Source organism: Scyliorhinus canicula, chromosome 15 (assembly GCF_902713615.1).
Source record: "Scyliorhinus canicula chromosome 15, sScyCan1.1, whole genome shotgun sequence".
Lineage (NCBI taxonomy): Eukaryota > Metazoa > Chordata > Chondrichthyes > Carcharhiniformes > Scyliorhinidae > Scyliorhinus > Scyliorhinus canicula.
Window position 1 is genome coordinate 90,691,743 of NC_052160.1, and position 22,718 is coordinate 90,714,460.

The 22,718-nt window shown below is 46.9% G+C and overlaps 1 protein-coding gene across 1 annotated transcript in view; it reads left to right on the top strand.

Annotated features, from left to right (window-relative positions):
- Positions 1 to 22,718, top strand: part of LOC119979114 (inositol 1,4,5-triphosphate receptor associated 2-like) — a 148,939-nt gene that overhangs the window by 65,086 nt on the left and 61,135 nt on the right. The window contains exons 5-7 of the mRNA XM_038821119.1: positions 5,716 to 5,809; positions 18,625 to 18,697; positions 22,431 to 22,458. Coding sequence (XP_038677047.1) covers positions 5,716 to 5,809; positions 18,625 to 18,697; positions 22,431 to 22,458 — 195 coding nt within the window. The remainder of the gene's footprint in view (positions 1 to 5,715; positions 5,810 to 18,624; positions 18,698 to 22,430; positions 22,459 to 22,718) is intronic.

Below are 22,718 nucleotides of genomic sequence, written 5' to 3' on the forward strand. Positions count from 1 at the left end.
TATTAACAGGCAGTCTTCAACCGCATGAAAAGCAGTTTAATTGGCATGTACTTGAATTTAATAGAGTCCCACTTATCCTCCATCTATGGTTCGTCTGGTCTATCTCATCACTGACTACATCAGTGAAGTTTCCTCAAATTGCCACTCTTAGTAATTACCACTTTTCTTCAAGGTATTATTAAAACACGCTTTGCATTAATAACTTCTGTATGAAGAGTATTGTGTAGCATTATAATTTAGATGAGGTGGGTCAAGAGATTGTGATGACTAATTGAAAAGGGCTCCTTCAGCTAAACATATCTAAGAACAATTGATGTCGACTTCATCAAACACTTCGGACGGGATTCTCCCACCGCTTCCATCCGACGACCGGAGAATCCCAGTCAGTGGATTTCTCCATTGTCGGTGTCTCGCCTGTGGCGTTCTTGTGGCAGGCAGGGCGGAAGAATCCAGCCCTTAGGAGGTCTTGTAGCGCAGTCAGTAGCATCCCTGCTTCCACGCCAGAAGATCTGGGTTCAAGTCCCACTCCAGGACTTGATGTTCATGTATCCAAACAGGCTGAGTGTGAACCTGCAAATCCTTTCAACACATGCCAATGTCGGGTAAGAGTGAGAGAGATTCCTTGTCACCCATATAATAGAAAGAACATTAGAGTCTACCATCACAATGCATAGCTCCGGATGACAACATGCATGTTGCCATGACAACATGCATGTTCCACAGACTAGACCCCAACAGTGTCTTGGACACTGGACAGAAACCCAAATATTTTATTTTCATTTTGCAAGACTGTGAGGAAAGGGTGCCTCATTCTAGGAGTGGTTTCACACAAACTTTATTACCAAAACAGTACCAAAATATCTAACCCAGGCTTTTAACCCCGACACCACCAAATATATATAATACAATGTATCTGAAATTCTTATATTCATCACAACAGCCTGATGAGGATGATTGCATGCAGCTAAATTGCATTATGGCAGCAAAAGTAGTCCCCATCAAGATCACCATCCAGATAAACAGTCATCTATTAGAACATAGAACATTACAGCGCAGTACAGGCCCTTCGGCCCTCAATGTTGCGCCAACCTGTGAAACAACTCTAAAGCCCATTTACACTATTCCCTTATCATCCATATGTCTATTCAATGACTATTTGAATGCCCTTAGTGTTAGAGATGGAAATAGACACAGGGCTGCTGTCTTGGTCATTGGACAACAAATATACCCGAAGGTTTGAACAGGGATGCAGCATGTGGCCCAAGGGAAATTAAGGCACAGTTGGCAGCACATACTAGAGAGCCATTAGCCATCATTGGGACGACGATGACTCTGGTTACCTACAGGCAACAATCAGTTTGCCTGCCACTGATGGTGGTGCTGGGGCCTGGTCCCAGGTTTTGGGCTGTGAATGGTTGCAGAGACTCAGCCTGCACTGACAGCAGACCTTTAGAATGGGCACAGGTATGAGGTCCTGGGAAAATACTCAGAGTTTTTTTCAAGATGGCTTAGGAAAGATAAAGGGAGCCATGGCCAAAATGTACATGGACCCAGAGGCCCAACGCAAGTATTGTAGGGCCCTCCCAGTTCACTATGCCCTACTGTTGAAAGTGGACGATGGGGAACTTGGGGATTACTCGCCCAGTTCAGTTTGCGGAGTGGGCAGCATCAGTGGTCCTGGTGCTGAAGCCAGACAAGACCATCCACCTGTGCGCTGATTATAAAATTATAGTGAACAAAGACTCCCATTTGGATGGGTACACAATGCCGCATGTGGGGGACCTCTGTACGAAGTTGGCTGGGTTCCATTCTTTCTCCAAGTTGGGCATGGGCCACGCATTCCTCCAGTTGGAGCTCAATGCGGCACCCAGAAAATATGTGACCATCAGTGCCCACAGAGGATTGTATGAATACACCAAGCTCCTATTTGGAGTATCGACCACCTGTACAATCTTCCAGCGGCTTATGGAGAACATCCTTCAAAGGCTGCCAAAGGTGATGGTCTACCTAGATGATGTATTGATTACAGGAGCCACCGAGAATGAACACTTAGATAACTTAGAGCAAGTCCACTGACATTTCTTGGAGGTAGGTGTCCTGAAAAGACGTAAATGCATCTTTCAGGCGAGTGATTCCAAACCTGAGGTACCGTGTAGACCAGGACACCATTGAGTACGACAGAGCTAAGGTCACTCGTTAATTATTATGGAAAGTTCTTTTCAAAACTGGTGACCAGGCTGGCACCATTACATGCACTCTTATGGAAGTACCAGAAATGGACATGGAAGGCACCACAAGGGAAGGCATTTGCCAACGTAAAACACCAACTAAAATCCTCTCAGCTACCAATACATTATGACCCTTCTAAACTGCTCATAATCATGTGTGATGCCTCCCCATAGGCTACCAGGGTGGTGTCATGTCAGTGGGATGATGAGACAGAGGCCGATAGCTTATGTTTCGTGAACCTTGGCTGATGCAGTGCACAAGTACACTCAGATTGAAAACGAGGGATTGGCCATGATCTTTGCGCTCAAAAGGTTTCATCTGAACATCTATGAATGGCACTTCGCAATCATCACAGACCACAAATCCTTACTTGGCCCCTTCAAAGAAGACAAGGTGTTATCACCAATAATGTTGGCCAGGATCCATTACTGTTGGCAGTGTATGAATATACCTTCAAGTATCACCCAAGCACACAGATCGTGGATGCTCTTAGCCGACTCCCATTGCTTACATGTCTGCCGTCCCCACCAGTAGCGGGCAAAGCCATGTTGCCGCTAAATTATAGGGACACATTGCCTGTCACAGCCTCGCAAATTCGTGTGTGGATGCAAATGGACCTTATATTGGCAAAGTCGCGCCACGTGCCTCTTATTTGGGGGAGGACAGAGAAAACTGCCTGAAGAACAGCAGTCATTCACAACCAAGCAACAATATTGGTGGGAAGGTCGAGAAGGAAGAAGTCCTCCAGAAGAGGTATCATGACCGCTGAAAGCAGGACAGAGGGTTCAATCTGGGGACACTGTGTATATCTGGAATTTTGGGGACGGCGCCCACTGGATACTGGGGACCATAGTGGAGAAGACAGGACCCAGTCTCTTACATGGTCAAAACCAGGAAACAGACTGTATGCAAACATGTGGACAATCGTGAAGGCAGGGAACCCGCACCAGAGGTCCTGTGGCTCGTTGGAACAGGAGCTTAGTGTTGAAGACTGCATTCTCCTGTGGGGAGCCCTTGTATTAGTTCTGAGGCAAGGCAGGAAAGCCATCCTGCAGAACCTGTACAATGGACATCTGAGGGCGTCCAAAATCAAGATGCTCACCAGAAGCTACATGTGGTGGCCAGGGTGTAATGGTGACATCAAGAAGTTGGTGCAGCAGTGTGCCACAAACATCAAAAACTCCGACCATCAGCCTCGTTTCACCCCTGGGAAGGCCAGGGTGGCCTTGGATGCGGATACAAGCCGACTTCGCTGGGCACTTCAGAGGGTCAAAGTTCCTACTATTCATCAATGCCCATTCGAAATGGATAGATGTCTACCAGATACCAACCAACACTTTGCGGACCACCAGAGAGAGGCTACACCAATCGTTCAATGTCCATGGTATCCCAGAGCTACTTGTCACCGATAACGGCAACCCCTTCACTAATGAGATATTCTTGAGGTTCATGCAGGTGAATGGATTTAAACACATTTGGACCACCCCATACCATCCCTCGTCTAACCATTTGGCTGAGCAGACAGTACAAATTTTCAAGAGAGACATGAAGAAAAAAGCCACAGGGTCAGTTGAGAAAAAACTGGTGTGCTTTTTGTTTAACTATCAGACCACGCCACATATGATGACTGGGGCACATACAACCTCCTTTGAGGCCTAACAGCTGGGGTTCGTGAAACTAGTACTTAAATGCCAGTCTGGATTGGGACTGACATGATTGGTAGTCCCGGCTGGGACCTATGTGACGTATGCTGTGTTGCGGCCTTACTTTTGCCTTCAGAATAAACCTATGTTTATATCACCTTCTAGGGTCCCCTGAAGATTTCATAATCTGCTTAGGTGTTTAAGGCATGAATGGAGCTGTATTGCTCCATAAGAGCCACAGAAGTAAACTAGATGTAGTTATTTTGGTATCATCAGTGAATGATGTGGAGGTGCTGGCATTGGACTGGAGTGAGCACAGTAAGAAAACTTACAACACCAGGTTAAAGTCTAACAGGTTTGTTTCAAATCACTAGCTTTCGGAGCACTGCTCCTTCCTCAGGTGAATGAAGAGGTTGGTTCCAGAAACATTTATACAGACAAAGTCAAAGATGCAAGACGATACTTTGAATGGGAGCATTTGCAGGTAATTAAGTCTTTCCAAAGCCAGAGAGAGGAGGTCGGTGACATCTACAGACGCTGAAAGATGTCTTCGTACGAACAGGATATGACTCATCGATCGACAGTTCCAACGAGCCACAGCAAAACATCACACCGACCTCCTCAGAAGACAAACACGGGACACAACCGACAGAGTACCTTTCAGCGTCCAGTACTTCCCCGGAGCAGAGAAACTACAACATCTTTGCAGCCTTCAATACATTATCGATGAAGATGAACATCTTGCTAAGGTCATCACCACACCCCCACTATTTGCCTTCAAACAATTGCACAACCTCAAACAAACCATTGTTTGCAGCAAATACCCAGCCTTCAGAACAGCGACCACGACACCACACCACCCTGCCATGGCAATCTGTGCAAGACGTGCCAGATCATCGACATTACACATGAGAACACCACCCACCAGGTACGTGGTACATACTCGTGCGACTCTGCCAACGTTGTTTACCCCATATGCTGCAGGAAAGGATGTCCCGAAGTGTGGTACATTGGCGAGACCATGCAGACACTGCGACAACAGATGAACGGACATCGTGCAACAATCGCCCGGCAGGAATGTTCCCTTCCAGTTGGGGAACACTTCAGCAGTCGAGGGCATTCAGCCTCTGATCTTCGGGTAAGCAGTCTCCAAGGCGGCCTTCAGGACGCGCGACAACGCAGAATCGCCGAGCAGAAACATATATCCAAGTTCCGCACACATGAGTACGGCCTCAACCGGGACCTTGGATTCATATCGCATTACATTCACCCCAACACCATCTGGCCTGGGATTGTGAAATCCTTACGACTGTCCTGGCTTGAGACAATTCACACCTCTTTAACCTGGGGTTAACCCTCTCTCTCTGGCTCTGTAAAGAGTTAATTACCTGCAAATGTTCACATTTAAAGTGTCGTCTTGCGTCTTTGACTTTGTCTATATAAATGTTTCTGGAACCTACCTCTTCATTCACCTGAGGAAGGAGCAGTGCTCCGAAAGCTAGTGATTTGAAACAAACCTGTTGGACTTTAACCTGGTGTTGTAAGACTTCTATCATTGAATGAGTTAGTGTACAACTGTTGAAGCATTCCTGTCTTGAAGGCTTCAAATGTGGGTCCTACACAATGTACTGAAATGTGAAGGACCAGGAATGATTTTCTTCTTTCTGTCTGGGTATAAAGCAGGTTCTCAATCTATCAATCAAAATGAAATTGGATGGTTTCTATAATTGGTGACAGATTGGAAACGTATACCTGGGCACCAAGTTGAAAACTTAGCCTGAGATCTTACTGGGGGTTGTATCGTCTAATATATGCAGCAACATGTTCTCATTAACTATTCCAGGAATCTGAGATAACCCCAGAAAATGACAATATCCAATGCGATTCCAGGACATCTGTAGAAGAACAAGTGGGGTTCAGTGACGAGAGCGGAGAAGGTAAGTGTTTGACAACATTTGGACATACAGTATTATGATGTTCTTGGGGTGCTCTTTTCCCCTTTAGTTGATTTGTATCACACCAGCGGACTGATTTTGTGACCATCACCCCCCTCTTTCTGCGTCATTCTCTGCCCAGTAGGCAGATATCTGATAGAACAAATTCTGCTCTGCAACCATCCAATGGTGTCTTTAGGGGCGGCAAGTCCTGGAACTACATCTGAGTGTTAGCAATCTAATAAGAGGGGGTTGGAAAATTTGGGGGTTGTTGCAAACATTGTGGAGATTTTACCTGATTTGGTTAGCTGTTTAAAAATTGTTGCATTTGAGATAGATCCCCAACCCTATCCCATTATCCGTTGCAACTCGTTCCCTGCCAGTTAAGTGGCTCTCAAACTTTTCTTACAACGTCCAATTCCTTTCCCTGATAAAGTCCTTTTCTCTAATAGTCCCATGCCTTGAATTAGCTTTGCTCATTGTAAGAGTTATTTAGATGGCTTTGAAACCTCCTCACAATGGATTACTTTTGTTTTCTCTTTCAACATCAAATGAGAGGCAGTGACAACTGAACTGTTTAATCCGATTGAACTGAAAGCCGAGGTCAGTTTTTTAGAAAATAAATCAAATTAAAAATAGAGAACTTTAATTAGTCGGTAAATTCTGAAGAAAAGCCTATATACAGATAGTGAGGATCTCTTTTTACAAGGAAGGTGCTTGAAGATAATCGCCTGTCTGAGATGGAGATATGGAGAATTGTACCAATCTACCAATATCACATTAAAACTAAAATTATTGAGAAGGAAGATGTTTACTGAAACCTTTCCATATTTTTTTTTAAAATTTAGAGTACCCAATTCATTTTTTCCAATTAAAGGGCAATTTAATGTGGCCAATCCACCTAACCTGCACATCTTGGGGTTGTTTGGGTGAAACCCATGCAGACACGGGGAGAATGTGCAAACTCCTCACAGACAGTGACCCAGGGCCGGGATTCGAACCTGGGTCCTCAGCGCCGTAGGCAGCAATGCTAACCACTGTGCCGCCGTGCCGCCCCCTTTCCATATTTTATGTGGAATTGTTTCAGCAATGTGCAATATGTCTCATGGAAAGGTTGGAGTAAAGGATGAAAAAACCTGTCAGATATTTCCAGAACTTTCTATCTTTGCATAGAAAGTGGGTATTAGAATAGATATCATGGAAGATATCAACCAGGTACATGGAACTCTTTGGACCTGTTCATTTGGGTTCTCTGGCTAAAATTCAAAGTTGGGGGTGGGGGGAGAAATTAATTTGCGTAATGCAGCGGCACAGAGTACGTGGAGTTCTCAAAGACAGACAGTGCCGCAAGTCACTTGCTACCTGTGCAGCTTTCTTCAATGATGTCAGTGCGGAAAACCACGTGGATCAAGCATGTAGCAGCCTCTCTCTCCTCCCCACCCCCAATGGGAAGCGATGATGGTCTGCAAAGAGTCCCTTGAAGCAGAACTACATGAATACATTTCTCTGCCATTTGGCTTGGCCATAAGTGTTGTGTATTGTACTTGCAGGATAAAGGAAAGGAATTGCTGAAGCAGTGGGGTTGAACACAGTAATCAACAGAGGTTTATTTGGTGGTTGTGAACTGTACAAAGCTTTGATCTAGACTGAGGCAAAGCCCACAAAGTGGCTGATGACACCACAGATTGTTAACTCTTAAAGTGACCATGCAACAACACAACACGATTAACCCACATATACAAACATCCCTTTCCCTTTATTTCTGAGGTCCAACACAACAAATAACTGCAGTATTTTTACGTAGTAATTTACATAAATATACAAGGGCAGGCATTCCATTATGACACAGTGGTAATGTGGTCAATAGGAAAGACGATCTGGTGGGCATCTTCCACACTGGTTGCCTGCACACTTCACAGATTTGATTGTTCTTGACCTCAGCCGTGCTGTCAGGTTCTCAGGCACAAGTGGAAAGTATTACAATTCTTTTGCAGAAGGAAGACTAGTTGCAGCAGGGGATTCTTCGCCAATCTCTGCTTCTGCAGATTGGCCAGAAGTTGCAGTTCCATGATCTGGCTGTATGGTTCTGTCGTACATGGCATTGGCACATGAATACTTGTAGATAGCAGCTGATCTGCATGTCGTCCCCACAGTAACTCATCTCCTGTTTGTACGATGCAAGAGATTGGACCAGTCTGAGCCAGTACAGTTGCAGGAACCCACTTCTCACTAGTGGTACAGCTGTGTGCCAACTCTTGCTCTCCATGTTTAAACAAGCATCTTCTTGAATGATCTTCTCTTATGACTTGCGACTGCTGATTGTATTCTACTATCTGACATATCCTACGATAAAATTAGATCAAAGGTATTTCTCAGCTTCTCCTTCATTAGTATTAAAGTAGGGGAACTCTGTGTAGTCACATCTGTTGTGTTGCGATATGTCGCCAAGAAACTGTTAAAGTGGCGATGCAATATTGGTCCTTGGAGGTTTTCAGTGCGTGCTTCAAGGACTGGACAAACCTTTTGGCTAAACCATGGATGGATGGTAAGGTGCTGATGTTACGTGTTGGATACCACTCATCTTTAAATAGTCCTCGAACTCCTGAGCCATAAACTGTTGTCACGCACAATTTTTCTGGTTTCCTAAATCTGGTGAAAATTTCATCAAGTTTTTCAATAGTTTGTTCTAGTCGTTAATTTCAGCAGGACCACCTCAGGTCACTTGGAATGTGTGTCTACTGTGACCAAGAACATGTGCCCCTTGTATGGATCAGCAAAGTTGATGTGTAGACATTACCGGGGCATTTTAGGACACTCCCATGGATGCAACAGGGACAACTGCAGTGCGTTCCTTGCCCGCGCACTTACTGGCACAGTCCTGCTTTTTCCTCTATCTGGGCATCAATTCCTGGCTACCAAAAGTAGCTCCATGCAAGTTCCTTTATTTGAACTATACCTGGGTGTCCTTCATGTAATTGTTCCAATATTTTTGTTGCAAATTTGGAGGAATTATTACCCTTATCCTCCACAACTGCCAACAGCCCTGTACTGTCAACTCGAGTTTCCTGGAAATATACGTTATAATTCAAGATATGCTCCTGCTATCCCCCTTTAACATCATTTCCAATACCTTCCCCATAGATCATTTCTGGTATATCGCTGGACCGGAGCTACAGTCACTGGAATGGGTTCTATCTACGCACAATGGAAGATATTTTCCTTCAAGGTGGTGTCTGACCAGCAGCCAAAGGAAAAAGTGACAATGCATCAGCATTGGCATGGCTCTCTGACTGAATGTTTTTGTTCTCTTAGGAATGTGAGGATAGAATCAAAGTTCATCATTGGAGTCTACTTGGAATACAGTAGTGTTCAGATAGGGGGGGAAATCAGGACTGTGCCAGTTATGTGGGTTATTAAAGAATGCACCACTGTTGATGAAGGCCTTCAATCCGTCAATAATGTGAAGCGATGGCCATATTTCACACACCGAAAATAATACTCAGTGCCTCTTTTCCCAACTGAACATAGTTTGATTCAACACTTGTTAAGGTACGTGAGACAAAAGCTATTGGTCTTTCTTCCGCTGAAGGTATTGTATGTAACACCACTGCTCCAAAACTGTACAGCAAAGCATCACAAGTAAGTTGTAATGGTTGAAATGTATCAACAACTCTGACTTCTTCAGTGCTTCTTTAGACTGATATGCTTTATCTGCATTCTGGCACCCATTGCCATACCTGTTTCATGCACAAAAAGGTATGTAATGTTTTAAGTAGGGTTGCTCGTCTTGAGACAAATTTCCCATAGTTCTCAATTAACCCACGGAATGATCTTAACTGTGTTATTATCGTTGGTCGTGGAGCCTCCATTATAATCCTCATCTTGGGTTCTTTGTGCAAACCTTTACTATCGATTACATGGCCTAAATATTGGACTGATATTTGAAAGAAATCACACTTATCTTTCCTCACACAAAGACCTTGCATCTGAAGGTGTTTCAATGTGGCTTCTTTGTTACGCAATTGTTCTTGCTCATTGGTACCAGTAATTAGTGTCATGTGAGAGCGCCTTTAAGAATTGGATGTTTACGAAATGTACCTTTAAGAAATTAAGCTGATCATATTACTGAAGTGATGCACCGGGGGGGGGAGGGGGGGGGGGGGGGAAGAGCTGAGCTTCTGCTTTTTGGGAGCTTTAGTTTCAGTTTGAAGAAAGCTTGGGTGTGGCTGTGAGCTGCATTGCTGGTGATCTTTGCCATGAAGGACTATCTCTTAATCCTTTGGTGAAATCGGAATTGTAATAAGGTCTCAGTATTGAATATAAATTTAATGTGCTTCTGTTTGAAGGATTTGTTAAGTCTTTTGGATGTTTAAAGGAACAGTTTGCAGGATTGGGTAGTGTTGTATTATTTTCAGGGTTATCTTTGAAGTAAGGGGTGTTAAGAGATCCAATGTTTATTGAAAAGGTTAATTTGAGTTCATGGAATAAACTTTGTTTTGTTTTAAAAACCACGTGTCCATAATTGTACTACTACACCTGGGGAACAAGCCGTGTGCTTCAAAAGCAACAATCCATTAAAGGTGTGGGTTGGTTGAACTCCATGATACATTTTGGGGTTCTGAAAACACCTCTCCCATAGCATTAGTCAACATCAAGGTAACATTTTATCCCTGCAGATTGCTAAGGATCTGATCCATGGGCCATTGAAATAAAGCAGATGCTGACAATATTCCAAAGGGTAACTTCTTGTAGTGGAATAGGCCTTTGAATCAACTAAGCAGTTCACAGCTGTCTTCTTTAATTTGATCTTTTCCAGCCAGAGAGGGGGATAGCTTCCCCCGACCTCAGCAGCTCTTTAGTTTTTCCACTGAAATCTAATTTGACTTTGATGCATCATCTTACAGGCTCTATTTCCTCAGTGTAGGACCTCAGGATGACACCTGCTGGCTTCCATAGTAGTGATTCAGTTTCTGATCATAGATGGTCTCAGGAATTAAGGAGACTGCAGCACCCATACCGACTTCCATTTTTCCAGGTTGTCCATTCAGTTTTAGAGTTACCCAGAACCAATGGGATTGACCTTGTACAGACAGTACATTCAACTCATGTGCTGTATTTTCATGTTGTTGTTCTCATTTTCTTCCACATTGCGGATTTTCTCAGTAGAATTTGTTTTTTTCTTCTTTCGGAAATGTTTTATTTCCTTGAACATTCTTCTCTTGAGAGACTGTTTTACTCCAACAAGCTTTTGCTGTGTGGCCACCTCTGCCACAATTTTTGCATTGGCTATCCTCGCTCCAGCAATCACCCTGTGAATGGCTCATTTTTGGGCAGCGATGACATGCCTATTGCTGGGTAGACATTTTCTAGGTGACAGCCAAATCATGGGTCCTCGTGCCTGCTCCAATCTGAGCAGCTTCCTTCATACTAGCTCCATTGAAACAATATCTAATGCTGTTTTCAAACTTAGGTTTTGTTCCATTAATAGTCTTCTCTCCATTAATAGTCTTCTCTGAGACTTCCGGTGGCGTGGGCAAGCTGGGCGGCCGCAGTAAGAAGAGCTCCCGTCGGTGGCCACAATTTGCGGTGATTTCGGGGATTTCTCCGAGTCATCACGTACCCCCCCACCGACTATCGTCGGCCTTTGGGACCATCCCACCTAGGATGAAGAAAGAAGACTGAAGTCCAGTCCCAGGGGAGCTCTGGGGCAACGTAGTGGAGAAAGAAAGAAGGTTTAAAGAAGTTTGGTGCAGGCTTTTTTCTCTCCCCTTTTTTCAAAAAAAAGAATAATTCAGATTGATGAAGGACAGGAGGGTGAAAGGGGAGAGAAGAGAAAAGAAAGAAAAAACAATAAGCCACTAAAGGATGCGAAGAGCAGTGTCGAAGAAAGGAGGAAACGCGCGTTCGCTGCTGAATGAGAAGACGAGCAAAAGTGCTGACAGGATGGCGGAAGCCGAACCGCAAGGTGGGGCCGCAGTACTTACGGTGGAGAAGATGACCGAGGTGATGGCGGTGGAGCTGGAAAAACAGTTTGCGAGGCACATGGAGGCCTTGAGGAAGGAGACGGCGGTCACATTGAAGTTACTGGTGGAGAAGGCAAACGCCCCGGTGGAGTTGGCGGTGGCAAAGGCATCGGCCGAGGTGAGAGAGCAGGGCGCGAAGATGAAGGAAGTGCAGGAGGCTGTGTCACGGCACAGCGACCAGGTCACCTCGATAGGGGACGAGCTGTGGAGGGTGGTGGAGGTCGACAGAGGACTCCGAGCAAAGCTTGAAGACTTGGAGAAACACTCAAGGCGGCACAATTCAAGAATTGTAGGCTTGCCTGAAAGCACAGAGGGCCCAAGGCCAACACAGTACTTTGCTAAAAAGTTGGCGGAGCTGATGGGGGAGGGTGAGAACCCCTCCCGGTACGAACTAGAGCTGCCAAGGGCAGTAATTATCTGCTTCCATAAGTTCTGCATGAAGGAGAAGGTATTAAACTGGGCGAAGCAGAAGCGTGAGGTGCTGTGGGATGGTACTGCGGTTCGGATCTACCAGGACTTGACGGTGGAGTTGGCAAAAAGACGAGCGGCGTTTGGGCGAGTGAAGGCGGCATTGTACAAGAAGGGGGTGTGATTTGGTATGGTGTACCCGGCGAAGCTGAGGGTAACGTATAACGGCAAAGACTCTTATTTTGAGACAGTGGAGGGGGCTGAGGCATTCGTGAGGGCAGAAGGCTTGGGACAGATGTGAGGAGCGAAACTGGAAGAGAGCCTGTGGACTGTGTTTGAGCAGCTGGGAAATGTATAAATGCTGCAACTTTCTTTTCACTGATGTGTATTGTAATTTACTTCTCTTTGCAATGTTACAGAGTTCAAGTTAATGGTGGGTTGATTGGCGTTCTGTGTTGCAACGGTTAAATGTTATGTTAGTGAATTGTATGGATTAGATTGTTGGTTTTTTTTTCTTTCTCTGGGACTGGGTGGGAGGGGACGGTATACCTTGGCGGGGGGAGCCACCCCAGCAAGCTAACTAAAGTCAGCTAGTGAACGGAGGTGAGGTGAGAGGAGGGCTGCGGACATTGGAGCCTGGATAGCAGGCTTCAATGGGCCTACTAGGTGAGCGAGAGGGGGGGAAGGGATGGATGCTGGGAGATGTTGTTTCTGGAGGAAATGTGGGGGGGTTCTTGGGAGGGGGGGAGGGGTTCGATGTTAACAATGGACAGGGGCGGGTCAGGCTTATGGGGCAAGGCCCGGTGGTATGTTGATGGTGGATAGGAAAGGTGGGGGGGGGGGGGGGAGACCCCCAGTAAGGATAGTCACGTGGAATGTGAGAGGGCCAGGAGGTCCGGTCAAGAAGTCAAGGGTGCTTGCGCATCTTAAAAGTTTGAAAGCCGATGTGGTAATGCTGCAGGAGACTCACTTGAGGGTGAAGGACCAGATGAGACTTAAAAAGGGCTGGGTTAGCCAAGTATTTAACTCTGGATTTGATGGAAGGGCTCGAGGGTAGCGGTGTTGGTCAGCAAAACAGGTATGCTTCCAGATGGAGAAGGTGGTGGCAGATCAGGGGGGTCGATATGTGATTGTGGTAGGGGCCATGGAAGGGAGATTAGTGGCGCTGTTAAGTGTATACGGTCCCAACTGGAACGATGTGGGATTCGCGAAGAAGGTGTTTGGGGCCATTCCCGACTTGGACACACATGAGCTGATTGTGGGGGGGGACTGGAACTTGGTGCAGGAGCCAAGGTTGGACAGATCACGGCCGCGCTCGCTGGTCCCATCAGGGGGGGTGGGGGGGGTGGGGGGCGAAGGCACTGGCTGGGCTAATGGTGGAAATGGGAGGGGTGGACCCTTGGAGGTTCCTGCATCCAAAGGAACGGGAGTACTCGTTTTTCTCAGCAGTCCATAAGGTATACTCGCGGATCGACATTTTGTGGTGGGAAAGGCTTTGCTGGCTGGAGTCAAGGGGTCGGAATACTCTGCAATTGCAGTGTCAGATCACATTGGGTGGATATGGTGCTGGAGAAGGGGTAGCGTAAAGGCTGGGGTGGAAACTGGATGTGGGGCTTTTGGACACCAAGTGTCCTGTGAGAAAATTGAAAAGGTAATTAATGAATATGTAGGTTTCAACTGTACGGGTGAGGTGTCGAAGGCAGTTGTCTGGGAGGCTCTAAAGGCGGTGGTGAGGGGTGAGGTAATTTTGTTTAAGGCCAGGGTGGACAAAGAGGAGAGGTTGGAGCGGCAGAGGGTAATAGATGAGATGTTGGAGGTAGATAGGAGTTATGCAGAAGATGGGGACCCAGCGAAGCTGGAAAAGAGGAAGGAACTACAGGCGAGCTTCGACCGACTGTCCACCAGGAAGGCGGTGCGCCAACTGAGACGAGCAAGGGGTGTAGTTTATGAACATTGAGATAAGTATGTTAGCAGGTCAGCTCTGGGGGGAGGCAGCGGCAAGGGAAATTCTTCAGGTGAGGAATAGGGCAAGGAAGTTGGAGGCGGCTCTGGAGCTGATTAACAAGGCTTTTGAGGAGTTTTATGAGAGGTTGTACAGGTCAGAGCCACCCGGGGGAGACCGTGAGATGCATGAATTTCTAGATGGGTTGGAGTACCCGAGGCTAGGGGAGGGGGACAGGGCTACATTAGAAGGAGCAATAATGGAGCAGGAGATAAAGGATGTGATTGGGAGGGTGCAGTCGGGGAGGGTGGCAGGGCTGGATGTGTTTCCGGTGGAATATTATAAAAAAATTCAAGGATCCCCTGATAGTGGGAATGTTTGGAGAGGCGATAGAGAAGGGGGTGTTGCCACAAACCTTTGGGCAGGCATCGATCTCCCTGTTGCTAAAAAAAAGGATCCGACCGAGTGTGGGTCGTATAGGCCCATATCACTTCTGAATGTGGACGCAAAAGTATTGGCGAAGGTACTGGCGGGTAGGCTGGAGGAGTGCCTTCCGAAGGTGATAGGTGACCCCCCGTAGGGTCGGAGAATTGCCCGGGACCACCGAAAATCCCGCCCCGCCATGGCAGAAATTCTCCGCCACCCGGGAATTGGCGGGGGCGGGAAACACCACCCACCGATCGGCGAGCCCCCTGCGGCGATTCTCCGGCCCGCGATGGGCCGAAGTCCCGCCGCTGGGAGGCTTCTCCCGCCGCCATGGTTTGAACCACCTCTGGTGGCAGTGGGATCGGCGGCGCGAGCAGGCCCCCGGGGTCCTGGGGGGGCGCGGGGCGATCGGACCCCGGGGGGTGCAACCACGGTGGCCAGGCCCGCGATCGGGGCCCACCAATCGGCGGGCGGGCCAGTGCTGTGGGGGCACTCTTTTTCTTCCGCAGCCGCCACGGCCTCCACCATCGCGGAGGTGGAAGAGAATCCCCCAGCGCACATGCGCCGGTGGTGACGTCAGCGGCAGCTGACGCACCGTGCATGCGCGAACCGGCGAAGGCCTTTCGGCCAGCCCCGGCGCCGGGTGGCGGGCGTCAAAGGCCGCTGGAGCCGGTTTGGGTGCCAGTCTGTGTAGTGCCAACCGCTCCGGCACGGGCCTAGCCCCTCAATGTGAGGGCTTGGCCCCTAAAGGTGCGGAGAATTCCACACCTTTGGGGAGGCCCGACGCCGGAGTGGTTGGCGCCACTCCGCTACGCCGGGACCCCCCACCCCGCCGGGTAGGGGAGAATCCCGCCCCTGGAGCGGTTTGGGATTGGACCAAGATTTATGAACTGGGTAAAGCTATTATATAAGGAGCCGAAGACGAGTGTCCGCACAAACAACATCAGCTCAAGATACTTTTCTCTCCACCGTGGGACGAGGCAGGGATGTCCTATGTCCCCCCTGTTGTTTGCACTTGCGATTGAGGCGTTGGCCATCGCATTGAGAGGTTAGGGGGCATAGAAAGGAATAGTGTAGTGGGGGGATAGAGGACAGGGTGTCCTTATATGCCGACGACTTGCTGCTGTATGTGTCGGAACCGAGTGCGTCGATAGGAGGAATATTGGAGCTATTGCGAGTATTTGGGTCTTTCTCGGGGTACAAGCTGAACCTGGACAAGTGAATATTTTGTGCTGTCTCGGCCGGGGGTGGGGGCAGGGATGGGGGGACTGCCATTCCGTAGGGCAGGGACTCACTTTAGGTATCTGGGGGTACAGGTTGCCCGGGAGTGGGGGAGGCTTCGCAGGTACAATATCACTAGTTTGGTGGGGAGAGTGAAAGTCGATCTGGCAGGGTGGGATGGTCTCCCTCTGTCACTGGCAGGTCGGGTAGAGGCAGTTAAAATGAGTGTGTTGCCGCTATTTCTGTTTATTTTTCAATGCCTACCGATTTTCCTGCCAAAGGCTTTTTTCAGGGAGATTGAGGGAAGGATTACCTCATTCATATGGGGAGGGAAGGTGGCCAGAGTTAGAAAGGTGCTGCTACAGAGGGGAAGGCAGGCAGGGGGTTTGGGTCTACTGAATCTGATGTACTACTACTGGGTGGCGAATGTGGAGAAGGTGCAGAGCTGGGTCAGAGGGGCTGATTCCCAGTGGGTCAGAATGGAGGAGAGTTTGTGCAGGGGTCGGGACTGAAAGCACTAGCAACAGGTGTGACGTGCTCCGAGAGTAAATGCCTCCACCTCATGTGCGAGGTTGGGGCTGATACAGCTGAAGGTGGCATATGTTCTTATGTTCTTATGTTCTTATAGAGCGCACCTCACGAGGGCGAGAATGAGCCGATTCTTTGAAGGAGTAGAAGATGTCTGTGAGCGTTATGGGGGGGGGGGGTGCGCTTATCATGTCTTTGGGCTTGTCCAAAGCAAGAGGAGTACCAGAAGGAGGTTTTTAGGGTAATTTCCAAGGTTTTAATCGTGATTTTGGACCTGGGTCCCCGGGAGGCCATATTCGGGGTGTCGGACCAGCCAGGGTTGGAAATGAGTGCGGGAGGCAGATATTGTAGCCTTCGCCTTGTTGATCGCCCGAAGGCGAATCCTGCTGGGATGGAGAGCAGCCTCTCCACCCTGTGCCCTGGCGTGGCGGGGGAACCTGTTGGAATACTTGACCCTTGAGAAGGTTAAGTTTGAATTGAGGGGAAGTTCAGAGGGGTTCCACAAGTCATGGGCATTATTTATTATGCACTTTCAAGAACTGGATAACGTTGAACATCAGTTGGGGGGGGGGGGGGTGGGAGGGTTGGGAGGAGGAGGGGCTGTGTATATTAAGGATGACTATGGGTAATCCCTGATTTATTTTTGACATTTGTTTATGTAAACATGCGGGCTGATGTTTGGGGGTTGGTGGGAGGATGGGATCGTTGTTATTGTTATGGGGATTGATATATCTGTTGCTGATTATTGTTTATTATTGGTGGGTGTAAATTCAGGAGAAAATGTGAAAAAGGAGGAGAATAAAAACGTTTTTTAAAAAATAGTCTTCTCTGAAAGGCCTAATTTCTCAACCCACAAACCAAGCAATCGCTCATGGTATCATCAAGTGAGATACCAAATTTGCAATAATCCATGAGGCACTCGAGGGCCGCAATGAACTGTTTTCCCCTTCCAGTTGATTCCTTTGGTGAAATGGAAACCACTCCGTGATAATCAATTGCTTTGGGAAATAATGGTCTTCTTATATTTTATCCAATTTTTGATCAGTTTTGTCACCGGGTTTCTTAGATTGGACCAAACGTCTCAGCAAATTAAAAGTTTTGCTTCCAATTGTACGAAGAAAAGCAGGGACATGAATATCTTCTGAAATTTTATTAGCCAGGATATAATAATGGAATCTCTCTTCAAATGGATTCCAGTTTTATGAGTCTTCCTCAGATGGACCCATGGTTCCACTGTTTATGCCATTTTTCAGTGCTCTCCGAAAGATCTTGCCACCACCCCTATATCAATGGTCTATTTAATCAGCTGGCGATGCCCAATGTTTTTTTTTGTTTTTTTTCTTTCCCTCTACCTCCATGTCTTACTGTACTGGTGGCAATCTCTGCAGGCTGAACCTCTTGGAGTGCCGGTTTAAATTCAGAATGGACCTTTCCTTTGAGTTTGCACCCAAAACCTTACCGGCTCCGATGCCAGGTTCGAGGAGTTATGTATGAGGTGCAATCACTGACTCACTATTGATATGCCTCAATGTTGACCGTCTTCGACCTTCTTTTCACAAATTGGACTTTCTTTTCACTTCAAATCAGATCCGTTCCTCGTCGCCAGTTTAACTTATCCTGTTGTGTATTGTACTTGCAAGATTAAAGAATGGAAATGCTGAATTATATAGGCTGAACACAATAATCAACAGAGGTTTATTAGATGGTTATTAATTATACAAAGATTAGCTCACGATTGACTCTCAGCCTGTTAAGTAACCGGCATGAACTATCACATGGCTCAACTCTTAAGAGGCCATTGAGCACTGCTGCCTCACAGCGCGAGGGACCTGTGTTCGATTCTGACCTCGGATGACTGTTTGTGTGGAGTTTGTACATTCTACCCATGACTGTGTGGGTTTCCTCCTGGTGCTCTGGTTTCCTCCCACTGTCCAAAGATGTGCAGGTTAGGTGGATTGGTCATGCAAAAATTACCCCTTAGGGTGGGGTTGCAGGAATAGGGTGGGGATTGGGCCTGGATGGGGTGGTCTTTCTTAGGGTCGGTACAGACTCAATGGGCTGAAAGGCCTCCTTCTGCACTATGGGGATTCTATGAATGAGTTTGCTGTTAAGTTTATGTTTTATTGTTGCTAATAATTATTATTGCATACTTATTAAATCTGTGACATTTAATGCTGTTACCATGTTATTTTGAGGTGTAAATTATAAGCATAGCACATCTGCTCTAACATCACAAGTATTTTACTCACACTGTGCTCGCTCTCATTTAGACAGCGGACCCGAGGAACCACTGAACACCTCTATGGATGAGGTCTCCATTTTGAAAAGACTGGGCCTTCATAGGTAAGCAGCAGTAGCCCGCATACATGTAGCCGAGAACAATAATCTGATTCTGGAATCATAACTCGGGTTCATATTACTCACAAAGACCCAACAACATAATAAACACTCAATTGGATCTCTTAATTATTAACTATGTGTGCAGTATTACAATATTGGCATGGAAAAACCATGGGTGGGATTCTCCGTTGCCCGGCGCCCATATTGTAATCGGCAATTGGGTGGAGAATCCATTCCGACATCCAAATTGGGGGCGGTGTCAGTTTGACACCGGTTTTCGAGTCTCCAGCCCCTCCGAAATGGGGTCATCGTGCCACATGCCATTGAAACGGCGTTGACTCGTCATCAGAAGGCCCTCCCCCGATGCTCTGCTCCCAATGGGCCGCTTTCCTGACTGTGTCCATAGCTGCCACACTAGGCCGGGATCCATGCAGCTGGCTGGGGGGGGGGGGGGGAGGCTTCCATGAGGGCTGGGAGGACTGGTGTGGGGTGGCCAGGGGGTGGCCTGTCGGGTCACATTTGGCGGGTCTGGTCCACGCATGGTCAGCGCCATGTTGTACGGCGTGACCACAGCAGGTCATCGCTGTGCGCATGCGTGGCCAGGTACCCGGACATTCTCCAGCTGTTTTCGGTGCAGGAGACGGGAGCCGCTCCCAGAATTGGTGAGGGTTCAGCGTCAATTTTGGCGTTGTAAAATGCCTGCAAATTCTCCGTTTCAGCTAGCACTTAGCTGCTGAAATGGAGAATCCAGCCCCATGAGTTTCTGGATCACCTCATTGCTTTTGTCAAACTAGGCTTACACCAGTGTTAAGTCATCACTATCCATATGCAATGCTTACCAAAACATCCACAGCACTGCCCAATGCTATCTCAGAGAAGCTAGATGCTTGGCTGAATCGGAAAGCAGTCATATGCAGGCCACAGATGGGAAGTGACTGTGCAATGCTTCAAAATCTGTCTACCCTGGTTCACACTGATCCTCGGTGCCAATAGGTCAATACTGCTCACAAAAAAGCCCAAATTCGGCCAAGGTGGGTAGAGCACTTTAAGCACATCCTCAATTGGTCTCATCTTTCAATGAAGAAGCAATAATCAGATTGCCGCCAGCTGCTCTCCTAAGGACTCTCCCACACTGTTAGAAATGACAAATGCAATTAAACTCCTGCTTAGTGGGAAGGCCCCAGGAGTTGATGCTATCTCAGCTCAGGTGTCCAAAGCTGGAGGTCAATGGTGGGATAAGAAGATCACTGAACTCGTTCAATCTACATGGGGACAAGGAATTATCCAACATGAATAGTTTGACAGTTCCATGACGGCTTGCTCATGTGTGTCCTGGATGGTGAGTCTCCTGGCCCACTCCCGGTTAAGCCCACTCCCGGTTAAGGAGTTAAGCAGGGCAGCATGTTGGCGGCAACCACATTCAGCAAGTTTTTCTCCACGAAGCTTTCTAATGTCTCCCATGATGGTGATCCCGGAATCAAAATCCAATATCACATGGACAGGATGCTCCTGAACAACTCTGAACAAAGACCAATATTTCCAAGGACATACTTTATTATTTCCTGTTTCCTGATGACTGTGCTTTAACTGGCAGTTCACAGCTGGGCATGGAAAGTTATATGGACCTATTCTCTAAAGCATGTTACAACTCGGTATTTTGATCATTACAAAGAAAATGGAAGTAATGTACCAGCCTGCTCCAGGAAAGCCTATCTCCAGCCCAGGGTTTCAGCCATGACCAGAACTTATCAGAAGTGGATAAGTTCATTTATCTTGGCAGCAAACTCTTTCAAGCTTCTAAATTGATGATGAGACACATGCACGAATTGCCAAAGTAAGTGTCGTCTTTGGCAGCTTCAACCATCAGTCTGGGAATAAAGAGTATGTCAGCCGATCAAACAAAGTCGATAGAAAGCTCCATGCATGTGAGACTTGGACTGTGCCAAGAGACCTAACCACTTTCACTTGAGCTGCCTTCAGAAGCTTCTGAAGATCAGATGGCATGACAAAATACCCACCATTGAGGTACTTACCCAAGCTGGCATGTCAAGTGTCCACATCCTATTGAGATAGTCACAATGAGTTGGGCTTGGCCATGCAGTCAGAAAGCCTGAGAATTGCTTACAAACGTGAATCTTCCATAGCGAGCTTGACTATGGGGTGTGCTCAAATGGTGATCAAAGGAAGTGTTACAAGAACACTCTGAAGACTTTACCCTGGAGTTTTTCAATTCCGAGTCCTGGGAGAAGTTTACACTGGATCCCTGCACCTGGTCCAACCAAATAACAAATGGTGCTGCCTCCTTTGAGAGCAAGAGGCAGAGAGAAAACACAAGGAGAGGAAATCCCAAGCCAGAAGATCATCCAAATTGCAATCGAGTGCGGTATCCTATCATAGTTGCAGCAGAACCTTATGGGCAATGATCGAACTTCACCATCACCTACATGCCCACCATAACCTGACTAAACATTCCAGATGATAGACATGGTCATCTTCAGCACTAAGGGCGAACAACATAATATTGCAGCTCTGATTGCTGCTGTTCTACTGTTATAATATTTTGTATCACTTCTGCACTATGGCACAGTGTTGCTCCTTTCTACAATATTACTGGTAATATTATCCATTATAATATTCTCTGTAACCTCCTTAGCAGTGACCAGTTCCCTTCTGAATAAATCAAGAGCCAAACTGATTTTGACGGCAGACAAATTTGGAGATCAGTGTAATGGGCAGCTGATCACTTGTTTTGCGGGTTTGGCCAAAGTTAAAGTTACCCCTGTCCCTGAGCCTTTGATGTACGTATGCTGTATCAGGTGAACTTATGCTGTATTGTCAATAGTCACTTTGTGTTGTGGGGAAGTATTTTGGTTTGGTTTGATTTGGTTTATTGTCACGTATACCAAAGTACAGTGAAAAGTATTTTTCTGCGAGCAGCTCAACAGATCATTAAGTACATGAAAGAAAAGAAAATAAAGAAAAGCATAATAGGGCAACACAAGATACACTATGTAACTATATAAACACTGGCATCGGATGAAGCACACAGGGTGTAGTGTCTTTTTAGTATCTATGATTCATGTACAAACCCATACTGTTCTGTTTCCAGCAGATGTGTAACCGCTGGATAAGGGGTATTTTTCTAAGAACAGAATGGGAAGCCTGGTACCTCCAGGCCAGCTGTCCACAGGATCGATCGACCAAATCCAATGTGCTCTGGTTTGTGTTCTCCAATGGAACACACAGAATCAGTATGCAGTTGAAGGTTGTGGACTTGTTGCAAATTCCAGGCTGAAGATTTGCGTTGCTCTCGGTGGTGAGGGTGGTGACATGAGAGAGATTGCACCTCCTAAGAAGAGTGTTGCTTAATGGCTACCCTGTCACTACAGTCCTGTCCCAATGGTTAAATTCCAGGGATAAAGTACAATTCTCTAGCTGTTTTTACGATTGATTTTAAATCAGTTATCACAGACTCAATTTCATAAACTTGAACCTTGAGCAGGAAGCCATGGCCCACCAGGAGCACATGTTACAAGAGTTGGTGCACAGAGAAGAGGGAACAAGAGGACATTCTATACGAGAAGTTAATGAGTTAAGAAGTTTCTACCTCCTGGAACATAACACAGATGTTGCACACATTGTGTCCACAATAGCGCCCATTTTGCGGATACTCAAACACCACAGTGATAGGCACTGGTGTCCTGTTTAATAAGTGATGCATATTTTTGTTTTACAGAGAATTCTACACTGAGAAAGACATCGAGGTAAGTCCAGCAGTCTTTTGTTTTCTGGCAATGTTCAACTATGGAGAGTAACGCACCTGCTTTCGATCCTGCCCTCAGTTAACCCCCATGTGAATCCTCTAGCTGGAGTCAGTGGTCAGGATCTCTGGCTGGTTTCCACACAGTCCTCGCACCAGCCCAGAGGTGCTGAAGTCAATTGCTTCAACTACAAATGAGTGAAGGAGCCCAGTACAGGCTAAATGGTTCAGTTAGATGCTGCCTCCGCTGACTAAACCGTCAGG